The sequence below is a fragment of the Oryx dammah genome, unplaced genomic scaffold (genome assembly GCF_014754425.2).
Source record: "Oryx dammah isolate SB20612 unplaced genomic scaffold, SCBI_Odam_1.1 HiC_scaffold_2, whole genome shotgun sequence".
In the NCBI taxonomy this organism is placed as follows: domain Eukaryota; kingdom Metazoa; phylum Chordata; class Mammalia; order Artiodactyla; family Bovidae; genus Oryx; species Oryx dammah.
In genome coordinates this window covers 18925490-18940307 of record NW_024070186.1, presented here as the reverse complement: position 1 = coordinate 18940307, position 14818 = coordinate 18925490, and the positions used below count along the sequence as shown (strand labels likewise).

The 14818-nt window shown below is 41.2% G+C and overlaps 1 protein-coding gene across 1 annotated transcript in view; it reads left to right on the top strand.

Moving 5' to 3' along the window:
- The first annotated feature begins 4306 nt into the window (after nt 1–4306).
- Nucleotides 4307–14818, top strand: part of MRPL3 (mitochondrial ribosomal protein L3) — a 56050-nt gene continuing 45538 nt past the window's right edge. Inside the window, exons 1-4 of the mRNA XM_040232667.1 lie at nt 4307–4588; nt 5596–5780; nt 6788–6879; nt 8758–8856. Coding sequence (XP_040088601.1) covers nt 4497–4588; nt 5596–5780; nt 6788–6879; nt 8758–8856 — 468 coding nt within the window. The 5' untranslated portion in view covers nt 4307–4496. The remainder of the gene's footprint in view (nt 4589–5595; nt 5781–6787; nt 6880–8757; nt 8857–14818) is intronic.

Below are 14818 nucleotides of genomic sequence, written 5' to 3'. Positions count from 1 at the left end.
GCCACATGACCCAGCAATCCCACTGCTGGGTGTACACACTGAACAAACTAGAATTGAAAGAGACACGTGTACCCCAATGTTCATCGCAGCACTGTTTATAATAGCCAGGACATGGAAGCAACCTAGATGTCCACCAGCAGATGAATGGATAAGAAAGCTATAGTACATTTGCACAATGGAATATTACTCAGCCATTGAAAAGAACACATTTGAATCAGTTCTAATGAGGTGGATGAAACTGGAGCCTATTATACAGAGTAAAGTAAGCCAGAAAGAAAAACACCAATACAGTACACTAACACATATACATGGAATTTAGAAAGATGGTAATGATAACCCTGTATGTGAGACAGCAAAAGAGACATAGATGTATAGAACAGACTTTTGGACTCTGTGGGAGAGGGTGAGGGTGTGATGGTTTGGGAGAATAGCATTGAAACATGTATAATATCATATATGAAATGAATTGCCAGTCCAGATTCAATGCTCAGGGCTGGTGCACTGGGATGACCCAGAGGGATGGTATGGAGAGGGAGGTGGGAGGGGGTTCAGATGGGGAACACGTGTACACCCATGGTGGATTCATGTTGATGTATGGCAAAACCAATACAATATTGTAAAGTAATTAGACTCCAGTTAAAATAAATAAATTTATATTAAGAAATAAAATAAATTAATTTTAAAACATAAAAATAAATAAATAAATAAAATCCTGAAAAATCATGCTGTGGAAGTGCTTCACTCAATATGCCAGCAAATTTGGAAAACTCAGCAGTGGCCACAGGACTGGAAAAAGTCAGTTTTCATTCCAACCTCAAAGAAGGGTAATGCCAAAGAATGTTCAAACTATCGCACAATTGCACTGAATTCACATGCTAGCAAGTTATGCTCAAAATCCTTCAAGCTAGCCTTCAGCATTACATGAATCAAGAACTTCCAGATGTACAAGCTGAGTTTCGAAGCAGTAGAGGAACCAGGGGTCAAATTGCCAAAATCCGTTTAGATCACAGAGAAAGCAAGGGAATTTCAGAAAAACACCTACTTCACTGACTATGATCACAACAAACTGTGGAAAATTCTTAAAGAGATGGGAGTACCAGATCCCTTACTTGTCTCCTGAGAAAACTGTATGCAGGTCAGGAAACAATGGTTAGAACTGGATGTGGAACAACAGACTGGTTCAAAATTGGGAAAGATATATGACAAGGATGAATATTGTCACCCTGATTATCTCACTTCTATGTGAAATGCTGGGCTGGATGAATCACAAGCTGGAATTAAGATTGCCAGGAAAAACATCAACAACCTCAGATACACAGATGGTACCACTCTAATACAGAAAGGGAAGAGGAACTAAACAGCCTCTTGAGGGTGAAAGAGGAGAGTGAAAAAGCTGGTTTAAAACTCAAATTTTTAAAAACTAAGTTTATGGCACATGGTCCCATCACTTCACGGCAAATAGAAGGGGAAAAAGTGGAAGCAGTGACAGATTTTCTTTTCTTGGGCTCCAAAATAACTGTAGACAGTGACTGTAGCCATGAAATTAAAAGATTCTTATTCCTTGGAAAGAAAGCTTAACAAACCTAAACAGTGTATTAAAAAGCAGAGACATCACTTTGCTGACAAAGGTTGGGATAGTCAAAGCTATGGTTTTTCCAGTAGTCATGTACAGATGTGAGAGTTGGACCATAAAGAAGAATAAGCACTGAAGAACTGATGCTTCTGAATTGTGGTGCTGGAGAAGACTCTTGAGAGTCCCTTGGAATGCAAGGGTATTAAACCAGTTAATCCTAAAGGAAAGCAACCCTGTATATCGACTGAAGGACTGATGCTGAAGCTGAAGCTCCAATACTTTGGCCACCTAATGGTAGAGCTGACTCATTGGAAAAGAGCCTGATGCCTGGGAAGATCGAAGGCAACAGGAGAAGGGGTGGCAGAGGATAAGATTGTTAGATAGCACCACCAACTCAATAGACATGAAGCAAACTCTGGGAGATAGTGGAGGACAGAGGAGGCTGGCATTAGGTCATGAGGAGTCAGACATGGCTTAGTGACTGAACAACAACAACAAAACACTAAAAGAAGATAACAGGGTTATCTTTTTTCCAGTGAGAAACTGAAGTCCCAGAGAGGCAAAATGGTATCAGGGTCCCAAGGCCATGGTACTGTCTGAAGGATGACGTCAGAAATGCTGGGAAGCTGGAGATCAGTGCCCTAGAGAAGCCCTGGCTAGGTCCCTCAAGAACTGGATTGGTTCTTGTCAATTAGCAGCACACTGTAGTGATGAAATTAAGACAATACTTCCCAATCCCAGCTGTCAATCAGGAAATACCTGACAGCAGACAGAGCATGTTTTGTTTTGATTTGGTTTAATGATGGTGTCTGCTAAGGACAACCTTCGCTGAAGGTTGCCATCATGGACTAGGAGAGTTCTGGCACTAGGGGCAAAGGTTAAACTGACTGGCTGCCTCCTCAGACCTCACAGACTGCCATGTGTGATATGATCACTTACCAATTTTCCTCTCAGCGATATAGGAATTCCAATGCAAGGGTAATAACATACTTGTCTTAGAGAATCAAAGAAACAGAATGGCTCTGCTGAGATTTAAATCTTGGCCCTAACTAGTCAAAAGAACTTAAGTCATGTAGTCTCTCTGTATTTATTTTCTAAACTGTAAAATGGAGATAATTATAGTATTATCCTATGGGGTTATTATAAAGATCAAATGAGGAAATACACCAAAGAGTGAACATGAATTCTGTTAGGAATCAGATTTCAGTATTTAATTTATAATGGAATGTCAACACAATAATTCTAACAGACCACACCCAAGGCCACACTCCAGTTACAAAACAGTTCTTTCCTCAAAAAATCTTATCCTCAAAACAGATCTGCTCCCTCACCATCATTATCCCTAGTTTCACATTGTCCTTCTTACTTCCAACAAAATTACTGTGATGCCCAAATGCTGAACTTTTGCTGAATAGTATCCATTTCAAAAGAAGTCTGTTTCCTTCATGCCACCCAGTGTAAGTCCAAATATTATGACTCATTTGTAGGTGTATGCTCTCTCTTGCTGCAGGAAGCTAATGAAACTTAAATTTATGAATTCAAGTGTGCTCCTGGTAGTCTCTGACTGAGACTTCCAGGGCTTCCACAATACTCATCCCATATTATATGCTCAAGAAATGCTAGCCATTTGCAGTTGTAGTCAAGTCTTTTTATTCCCAGCTTCTTTCATACAGCATATCTCAAGACATGCTTATTCAGTAAAGGGCTATTCTCAAATAACTGGGAAGCCAGGCTAGCATGAGCAAACAAAGATTTTGAGAACATTCTTTGTTTTCTAATTTTATCTTTATAGAACAGTCCAAGTAGTTATCAGGAATTGACCATGGCCTGGACTTTTTAAATGAGCATAGCCATATCTCAGATAAAAGAAGGTCTTAAAATAGCTTAAGTCTTTTTATTTCTGAATTTCTACACGCACTCATCTGGCAAAGAAGGAAACAAAGTAATAGAATGAATACCCAAAATCACACATGGTGATTAGGCTGACTCTGGAACCCAGGACAAAGGTTTATTTGTACCTAAAGTATATTAGGAATAAATGATTGTACAAAATAATTTAGTAATCATTTACTCTCTCCAGGAGTTTCTCCTGGTCAGGAACTCATGAGTTTCTTAGCTGGGTGGTTTAGGCTCAGTCTTTCATGATTGCAGTCATTTGAAATGTTGCCTGGAACCAGAGGAATCCATTCCTAAGTGGTTAATTCCTAGTTGGAAAGATGGTTCCTCCTCACATGGGCCCCTCCACAGGGACAAGTCCTGCAGGACAAGACTGCTGGCTTTCCTCATACAGAGCCGTCCAAGAGCCCAAGACACACTAGCAATACCTTTTATGATCCACCCCGGAAGTCACACCACATCAACTTGGCCAGAGTCTACATGTCAGTCCTGTTTTAGTACCAATTCTTCCATCTGTTTTGGACCAGCACTGTCTGTATTTCTTCATTTGTAATATAAAAGTAACGACCTTCTTGTTTTGAACATAACCCAATATAAGAATATGAAGAGCTGCTTAGTACAATGAGCTGCCCCACAACGGGCACTACTTAGAAGTGACTTCGCTTCCTTAAGAAGCCTGTCCCTAGTTTGCCTCATTCTCTTAAGTTTAAATTCCAAGAGTCTAGTTCTTTTTTTCCACCCCATAGAGAGCCAGATCCTACCCACCCCACCCTAACTCAGAGCCAAGTTAGGACTATTCCGGAGGCGGAACTCTAGTTCTTGGAGCCGATCCCGGCACCGGCGCGCTTTGCGAGCGGACCGGAAATGGCTCTGGCAGTTCTTTTTCGTCCGGGAAGGCAGTGTGGGAGGCTGCGGGACAGCTTCGGACGGTTCACAGGACTGGGACACGGTCGCTGCGGCGCCCTGAAAGCCGAGCCGAGCGGCAGGGCGCCCGAGGGTGAAGGGGTTGCGCTCTCCCGGCCTCACCATGCCCAGTTGGAGGCTGCTGGCTTGGACCGGCGCCCGGGTGCTGGACCGCGGCACAGGTGGCCTGGGCACTGCCCTGGGCTCGGGAAACAGGTGGGTGCTGCGGAGAGACGAGCGTGGGGGGTGATGCTTGCACTCGCGGCCACGGGCTGTGGCTTGGCCCGGCCCAGGGTAGGAGGGAGCTCCGTCCAGGCCTGAAGAGTTAAGAATCACTACTCAAAGGACGTGCCCTTTGAAGGGTTGAAGGGATAGGTTTTTTATTTTCAATGCTGATGAGCCAGCGACTGGCAGCAAGAAGTACCAACAGCAATAATATTATCTTCCAATTAGTGAGTGTTTATAATAAATGTTCTGTTAGAAACATTAGGCGCCTTGGCTCATGTAGCCTCATGAGAGCTGTTATCATCCGTTTTACAGATACCACCATTATTCCGTCCTATCATTATTCAGTTTTACAGATAAAAGAGTCTTAGAGACAAGCGATTTGCCCAAGGTCACTTAACTAATAACTGCAGAATTGAGACTCTAGCCTGGCTATATCTTCCTGTCTACAAAAGAGATAGACCTCAGAAAGCTTTACTTCTTTCTGACCCTCCTCTCAAGAATTACACACCTGTTTCCTGACCTCTGTCCCCTAAAGTCTTTCTTGTGTGTTCAGCTAGTACAGGTCAGGTCTTTTATGGATTTTTAGAATTTGCACACTCCATTTTTTCACCATTATGAGCCTAGGCCATGTCATTACAGATAAGAGGTGAGTTTATCAGAAAAATATCAGTAAGCCCACATTCTGTCACCTCTACTGCATGTAAACTGTTATGGTACATGTTCAAATGGGCCTGTGACTTCTCTTGTCTACAAAGGACTACACTATTGGAAATCTGTTTATCCCAGAGGAGAAAGGGAGAACTTTTCCTCCAGGATATTTATTAACGGTTAAAATATGAGCCCCGTTTTCATGAGGAATGTCAGTGAAAAAAACTGGAACAGGATGCACACCTTTCCCTAAGGCCCTGACTATACTTTCCAGCTGATGTAACCTCCTGTACAATAAATGGGGAACCTTTTGAGTTGTGCTTTGTTCTCTAATTTTATTTTTGCAGAACAGACATCTGGGTTTTGGTTAGAAGTCTCCATGGCAAGAGTGGTACTTGGTGGGATGAACATCTTTCTGAAGAGAATGTTTCCTTTGTTAAGCAACTGGTCTCTGATGAAAATAAAGCCCAGTTAGCAAGTAAACTCTGTCCTCTGAAAGATGAGCCGTGGCCTATACATCCTTGGGAACCAGGTGGTTATTTTGTATATGTTGTGTTCTCATTGCCTGATTTCTGTCTGACTGGCACATTTAAAGTCATAATGACTTCTGGATAAATTTGTCATCTCTGTTTTTCATGACATAACTGTCTGTTTCATTGTGGTTTGGTTTGCAAGTATATTTCCAGCATCCTAGTCTACTGTTAGTGAATTTCTGATGATCATCAAAACTTACTCAAGAAACTGCATAGTAGGTGAAAAGAGAATCATTCTGCAAATTTTTTTTTAAATTTTCTTCAGATAATAAAATAGAAAAGAAAAGCTGGAAGAGTGCGGTGAACTAAAATGTATCACTCAAAGATTTGCATTTGAGGTGTTCTAGCACTCAGTACCTACCAAGCATAACCCCAGAATCAGCTCTTAGTACCAGAGTGCTGCATCCATCTATGGCCAGACCAAAAAGCATAAGACCTTTCCTGTTGAGGCTGTTGTCTTTGATTGGGGGTTATTGTGGCTGTCAAATTGTTTAATGACTAGACATCTTAGTGGAGCAACTTCATCAGTTTATACAACAAACTGAGTGTCATGGTAGATGCTAACATTTTTTAGCCACATAACCACTTATGTCATCTCTGTAACCCCAGCTAACTTCTTAGAATTTAAGTAGTAGATATTTCCTGATTAATGAGGTTGGATATGAATTGATACTAAGAAAGCAAGGCATAAAGGTAGATACATCATGCCCTCTATTAATTACCACTATTCTAAATACTAGAATATATCACTTTAACTGTTTTCTTTATTTTATATAGTTCTCTTATATTTTTTATTTTACAGAGATTTATTGAGTAATACTATGTCAGGCATGGTTGAAGGCACTTATATCTGAAAGGAACAGTTGTATTTTACTCTATGGGTATATCAGCATGTTTGTTATCTGCCTACTCCTTATATGAAACCAAAATTTAGGAAATCCTGTAGTATCAAGTTGACAAATGTTGGAAAAAACTGTGTGAATACTGATTTGTCTTTAATTGCCAGGTTCCTCTAGAGTGGGCCTTATTGCACTGAAGCTAGGCATGATGCCTTTATGGACCAAAGATGGTAAGAAGCATGTGGTCACATTACTTCAGGTAAGAAAGAAATAAAAAATAATAGCAAATCTGTTGTGTGTGCTGAGATCTATTTGTGCAAACCTGTTGTGCAATAGACAATATTTGTATCCTGAAATGTGAAGAAGAGGTAGAATGGAGCATAAATTCTGTGAAAGAGGTTTATTTCTGAGGATGTCAGTGAATGTTCTTACTCATGCCTGCATGGTGGCTTTCTTGATACTGGTGTTGGGATAACTGGAGCAATAAATTAAAAAAAAAAAAAATTGTAACCTAACTTCTTACAGATCTACTAGTTTAACTCAGTCAGAAAAAAGTCTCAGTCCCATCTTATTTTCATTTATGCGGTTCTTTCAACTCCAAGTTATAATTTTGATCTCTTTACTAACTCAGAGTGTAACACTTACCTGCAGAAGCAGCATTTTGTTGTCTGAAATAAGGTTAATGGTTAAGAATGTAGGCCCTGGAACCTGGATATCTCATATCTGAGTTATACCATTTCCTAGCTGTGTTCTTTGAAGCACTGCCTCATCTGTAAAAGATAGGCTTTTATTCTTCAGGAGAAATCACTGTGACCTCCCTCAAAGGGTTACTGTGAGGCTTGCACAAGATGATAAATGTCAGGCACTTAAAATTTAAAACAATGTTCAATGTCCAGCATTAGCTGTTGCTGTCTTTATCATTATTATAAAAATCACTGGTACGTTGAGACCATCATTCTCCAGATCACTTTGAACAGCTCACTTCATCTTTGGAGTTAAGCCTTGGACAAGTGATTAGGCAAGCAATGGAGATTAAAGTGAGAACCCATACATGGAAGTGCTTCCAGTACTGTCAGGCACAGGTGGCCTGCAAGCCCTTAGTAAGTTTTTCCTGACTCTGAATGATCAAGGAAAGAATTATATCAATAATTCCTAGAAGTCTACAGAACTTTGGGAACTTTCAGGAATGACGGCTGGGATTGTAAATTGGAACAACTACTTCAGGAAATAGTTTAGCATTAGGGAAAGTTGAGGTAGGTGAACCTGTGGTCTTCCAGTTTCACTCCTGAGTGTTACTAGAAAACTCAAGCAGATCAGTTATAGCAGCATTACTCTTAATACTCCAAAACTAGAAATAACTCATGTTTCCATCATGGTAGAATGCATAAAGAAATCATGGTATATTTACATGATAAAGAGCTGGGTGGCAGTGAAAATGCACAGAATGGAGCTGCAGAAAGCAGTGTGGGTGAACCTTAGCAATAGAATCTTGAGCAAAAGCAGGAAAATCTGGAGGAGTCTGTGGTCTGACTCCACTTACATGAAGTTTCAACAGATAGCACTAACTACAGGATTAAGCAGTGCTTTCAAAGGTAGTAATTATAATGAAAAGTTAAATAAATGATTACCACAGTGTCAAGAGGGATTTATTTGAAGGGCAGTGCTTGCCAAACTTTTCTGTACCTCAGGATCACATAGGGGGTTCAGAAAACATAGGTTCTGTTTTAGTAGGTTCTGGCAGGGGCTGCATTTTCACACAGTTCCCAAGTGATGCTGATACAGCTTGTCTAGGGACCACACTTTGAGAACCACTGCTCAAGGGGTAAAAAGGATAGGGAGGAATGGGTGTGAGGTGGGGATTAGGAAGAGACACAGAGGTTTGGGGGATTTTTGATATGGGTAGTGGTTATATGCATATTTTCTTTGTAAATACTCCATTTTGTTGTATATTTGTGTTTTATGCATATTATGTATTGTGGTTAATGGGTTTTTTAGATTGTGATTGGTTTTAGAGGGATGATGAGATCAGAAACTTAAGAGAATTCCTAACTGTCCTAGGGACTCAGTGTGGTTGGTATGTAAAATTAACAGGTATTCCAGCACATTGATTTTTGTGTGTGTGTTTTTTGTTTTTTAGGTACAAGACTGTCATGTCCTAAAATATACTCCAAAGGAAAATCATAATGGAAAAATGGCAGCCCTGACTGTAGGAGGAAAAACTGTGTCACGTTTCCATGTAAGGATGCATTTTCATTCCTAGAATACTGCATTTCATTAGCTTTAGATCTGATTTATTTGAAATTCTGAATTAAGTTTTGAGGCTATCACATAGTCATAAACTTGTCCTGGAGGTAAACTATGGATTTGAGGGAAGACAGTCTGATAGAGGGGCTTCCCTGAAGGTAAAGAATCTGCCTGTGATGTGGGAGACCTGGATTCAGTCCCTGGGTTGGGAAGATCCCCTGGAGAAGGGAATGGCAACCCACTCCAGTATTCTTGCCTGGAGAATTCCATAGACAGAGAAGCCAAGGAGAGACAAGAAGGCCTTCTTTAATGAACAGTCTATAAAAATAGAGGAAAACAACAGAAGGAGAAAGCCTAGAGATCTCTTCTGGAAAATTGGAAATACCAAGGGAACATTTCACGCAAAGATGGGCACAATGAAGGACAGAAGTGGTAGAGATCTAGTAGATACTGAAGAGATCAAGAAGAGATGGAAAGAACACACAGAAGGAGTGTACAAAAAAGATCTTAATGAACTGAATAACTAATTCATGTTACCCAGAGCTAGGCATTCTGGAGTGTGAAGTCAAGTGGGCCTTAGGAAGCACTGCTGTGAATAAAGCTGGTGGATGCAATGGAATTCCAATAGAACTATTCAAAACCCTAAAAGATGATGCCATCAAAGTGTTGCCCTGAATATGTCAGCAAATCTGGAAGACCTAGCAGTGGCCACAGGACTGGGAAAGGTCAGTCCTTACCCCAGTTCCCAAGAAGAGATGGGACTAAAGCATGTTTCATACTTAACATGTTTAGTACTAAAGAATATTCTAACCATCCGACAATTTCACTCATCTCCCATGCTAGTATGGTCATGCTTAAAATCTTGCTTGCTAGGCTTTAGCATTATGCAAACCAACAACTTCCAGACGTCCAGGCTGGGTTTAGAAAAGACAAGGGAACCAGAAATCAAATTGCCAACGTTTGCTTAATCATAGAGAAAGCAAGGGAATCCCCGAAAAACATCTACTCTGTTTCATTAACTTCGCTAAAGCCTTTGACTGTGTGGATCATAATAAACTGTGGAAAGCTCTTAAAGAGATAGGAATACTAGATCATCTTACCTGTCTCCTGAGAAATCTGTATGCAGATCAGGAGCAGCAGTTAGAATCCTGTATGGAATAACTGATTGGCTCAGGATTGAGAAAGGAGTATCACGGTGCTGTCTGCTGTCACCCTGTTTATTTAACTTATACATTGAGCACACCATGAGAAATGCCAAGCTGGATGAGTTACAAGCTGGAATCAAGATAGGCAGGAGAAACATCAACAAACTCAGATATGCAGATGATACCACTCTAATGGCAGAAGGTGAAGAGGAACTAAAGAGCCTCTTGATGAGGGTGAAGGAGGAGAATGAAAGAGCAGGCTTAAACTAAATATTAGGAAAAAAACACTAAGATCTTGGCATCAGCCCCATTACTTCATGGTAAATAGAAGGGGAAAAAGTGGAAGTAGTGGCAGATTTCCTCTTCTTGGGCTCTAAAATCACTGTGGATGGTGACTGCAGCCATGAAATCAGATGTTTGCTTCTTGGCAGGAAAACTATGACAAATCTAAGCAATGTGCTGAAAAGCCAAAACATTACTGTGCTGACAAAGATTAGTATATCAAAGCTTTAATCTTTCCAGTGGTCACATGTGGTTGTGAGAGCTGGACCGTAAAGAAGACAGCACCAGAGAATTGATGCCTTCAAACTGTGGTCTGGAGAAGACTCCTGAAAGTCCCTTGGACAGCAAGAAGATCAAACCAGTCAATCTTAAGGGAAGGGAAGGGAAGTGAAGTGAAGTCGCTCAGTCGTGTCCTACTCTTTGCGACCCCATGGACTGTAGCCTCCCAGGCTCCTCCGTCCGTGGGATTTTCCAGGCAAGAGTACTGGAGTGGATTGCCATTTCCTTCTCCAGGAGATCTTCCCAACCCAGGGATCGAACCCAGGTCTCCCGCATTGCAGGCAGACGCTTTACCATCTGAGCCACCAGGGAAGACTAATCTTAAGGGAAATCAACCCTGAGTACTCATTGGAAGGACCGATACTAAAGATGAAGTAACAGTATTTGGCCACCTGATGCAAAGAGCTGACTCATTGGAAAAGACTCTGGTGCTGGGAAAGATTGAAGACAGGAGGGGAAAGGGACAACGGGATATGATGGTTGGATGGCATCACCAATTCAGTGGACATGAGTTTGAGCAAGCTTTGCGAGATGGTGAAGACAGGGAAACTTGGTGTGCTGCAATCCGTGGGATCACAAAAGAGTCAGACACGACTGAGTGACTGAGCAACAACAATTCCCTGATCCAGGAAGATCCCACATGCCAAGGAGCAACTAAACCCATGGGCCACAGCTATTGAGCCTGCAATCCAGAGCCCGGGAGCCACAACTACTAAAGACCGAGCGCCCCAGGGCCCATGCTCTGCAACAAGAAAAACCACTGCAATGAGAAGCCTGCGCACTGCAACTAGAGAAAAGCCTGCACAGCTGCGAAGACCGAGCACAGCCAGAAATAAATAGAATGCTGAGTTTATAGTTTAAATGTGGAAACATCTGCACAATTATTATTTTGGAGTTTTTTTGGATAACTAAAAGCAGAGAATACCTTTTAAGAAATGGTGATAATTTTCACTAATGGCTGCTGAAATGTCTTTACGTTTACTAAAACATTGCTTGTCTCTAGATTAATATTTTTATTATAAATTGTTTATGAAGTGAACATGAATGGAAATTAGGAGATAACCTGTGCTATGCAGCTGTCAAAACTAGCAGGTGTTTATCATTTACCTTTTATTTCCTTGTCATAGTTAATTTTTTATTTAAAAGTTTTAATTTTCTTTCTTTTTTTAAAATTACTTCATTTATTTATTTCTGGCTGTGCTCAGTCTTCGCAGCTGTGCAGGCTTTTCTCTAGTTGCAGTGCGCAGGCTTCTCATTGCAGTGGTTTCTCTTGTTGCAGAGCATGGGCCCTGGGGCGCTCGGTCTTTAGTAGTTGTGGCTCCCGGGCTCTGGATTGCAGGCTCAATAGCTGTGGCCCATGGGTTTAGTTGCTCCTTGGCATGTGGGATCTTCCTGGATCAGAGATCAAACCCTTGTCTCCTGCATTGGCAGGAGGATTCTTTACCACTGAGCTACCAGGGAAGCCCCATAATTAACTTTTCAGCAGATGTTACATGCTGAGTATATAGGCATAAGTCTTTTACATTTATTAACCAATGAACTTTTTCAGACTCTAAGAAGGATAAGTAACTCCCTCAGGGACACCCACTGATAAGAGGTAGACAGTCAGACTCCAAAAGCCTTACTTTCTTAATTGTCTCTTGATATCCACCCTTTGGAAACATACAGGGAAGGTGAACTAATAAATCAGCCATCTCAATACGGAACTATAAATGCAGCAAGCACACTGGCCAGTTCTGCTTGTGGAAATCTTAGGAGGTTTCACAGGGAGGAGACTAGAAGAAGGGCGGGTGTTAAAGGTATGCCAGGGGGAGTGGGCTTTACAGAAGCAGACCTGTGGAGGAGGATTGCTGCCTGGGAGAAGGGCAGTGTGTCTGGATCTTAATGTGTGGTGGGGCTGGTGGGAGAGTGTGATAAAGGTGTGAAAGGTAGGGCTGTCAGGATTGAGTTTAGACTTTCTGAATTCTTTAACCAGAAAGTGAAAGAAAGTGTTAGTTGCTCAAGCTTGTTGACTCTGTAATTTCATGGACTATAGCCTGCCAGGCTCCTCTATCCATGTAATTCTTCAGGCAAGAATACTGGCGTGGGTGGCAATTCCCTTTTCCAGGGGATCTTCCCAACTCAGGGACAGAACCTGAGTTTCTTTCATTGCAGGCAGATTCTTTACTGTCTGAGCCATTACTACTCACTACTTTAACCAGGGCAGTAGTCAGATTAGTCAAAGCTATGGTTTTCCCAGTAGTCATGTATGGATGTGAGAGTTGAACTATAAAGAGAGCTGAGTGCTGAAGAATTGATACTTTTGAACTGTGGTATTGGAGAAGACTGTCGAGAGTCCCTTGGACTGCAAGGAGATCCAACCAGTCCATCCTAAAGGAAATCAGTCCTGAATATTCATTGGAAGGACTGATGCTGAAGCTGAAACTCCAATACTTTAGCCACCTGATGTGAAGAACTGACTCATTTGAAAAGACCCTCATGCTGGGAAAGATTGAAGGCGGGAGGAGAAGGGGATGACAGAGGATGAGATGATTGGATGGCATCACCAACTCAATGGACATGAGTTTGAGTAGGAGTTGGTGACGAACAGGGAGGCCTGGTGTGCTGCAGTCCATGGGGTTGCAAAGGGTGGGACATGACTGAGCGACTGAACTGAACTGTAGTCATATTGTTATGATTAACAAAATTAGAAAATCCCCCATGCTGGGAGGACATTTAAGGGGTGAGCCCTCTGGGAGAGTTGATAAAAGTCTTTTGCACTGGAGCAGTTGCTTTGGGCTTGGGAGAGGCAAGCATTATAAAAGACCAGGTGAGGATGAGCTGGTGGGACAGGCCCCAGCAGGTCAGTGCTGATGCTGTGACCTGGGACAGAGACAAGGAACGAATTGCTTTGGAGGAAAGATGTAAAGAGTTTACAGAAAAGGCAGGTGGAACTGTCCTATAGGTAGTGGGGTATGTGTGCTAAGTCACTTCAGTCGTGTTTGACTCTTTGTGACCCCATGGACTACAGCCCCTCAGGATCCTCTGTCCATGGGGATTCTCAAGCAAGAATACTGGGAGTGGGTTGTCATGACTCCTCCAGGAAATCTCCCAGACCCAGGGATAGAATCTCTTATGTCTCTTGCATTGGCAGGCGGATTCTTTACCACTAGCACCACATGGGATATACTGATAAGTAAATTGGTAATGGTTGAAGTCCTATGGTTTAATAGGCCTGTCCCATAAGTATTACAAGACTTATTTTTGCATATTATGGTGGTATGTTTAGCTTATTTTTCATTAAGACTTCATAGTAATATCTGCTACTCTTGACAGTTTATTGACTAATAATTATGGGGTTCAGATAAGGTAGTTAAAAGTACATGTGATATTTTTGGAAACTTTTTTTTTTAAATGTCAAATGTTTGAATTTTTAAGTGTAAACATTTGCCAGACCTCCTGTGAATCATATGAACAATTCTTTGGTTTGCTAGATACCACTGTTTTCTAATTGATTATATTTCTGTGTTTTTGTTAGGACTAGCACTGTCATCTTTATTTCATTACCAATTTTGTAAATTTCTGGCTCTGTAGCCTGCATATTTGTAAATCAGGTGTCATGTTGGGGTAATCCATTCTCCTGTAGCAGATTTGTGAACATTACCTCCTCAAGACTGTGAGAATGAGTGGGCATGGCATCAGAAGAGCTGAGTTCTGTTTCTGTGACTGCCATTAGCTCCTTCACTTCACCTTTCAGAACATCCATTTTCTTACCCACCAAAACAAGCAATTGGACTTGATGGTCTCTGAATTCCCTCCCAGTTCTAGAAGTTTCACACTGATTCTCAAATACTTTAGTTTTTAACAAAAAACAAAAGTTCCCCTCCTAATTGCTAGCTCAATTTATTTATTTTCCTTAATGATGAAGACAGTCTTGTTGATAAAATCTTAATAGCTAAACTAATAGAGAAATGTTAGTACTTTTATTTCTACTTTTGTACTTGAGACTGGTCTTCATACCTTAAATTTTCTCTCACCAGTGAATGTATAGCACAGCAGGATGCTGATTTGGATGCTGATTCTTATACTGTGGTGAATTTTAACCCCATAAATGACATGAATTTTTAAAACTATTCACTACTGTGGTATAGGAAGTGCTTCAGAGGCTCATTTATTCTTCAAGATATTAATTTTCTAGGTCCAGAGGTCATGTATTGCAATATTAAGAAACAAGTTTGTCTTTGAATGACCTTTTGTCAGAATAGGATA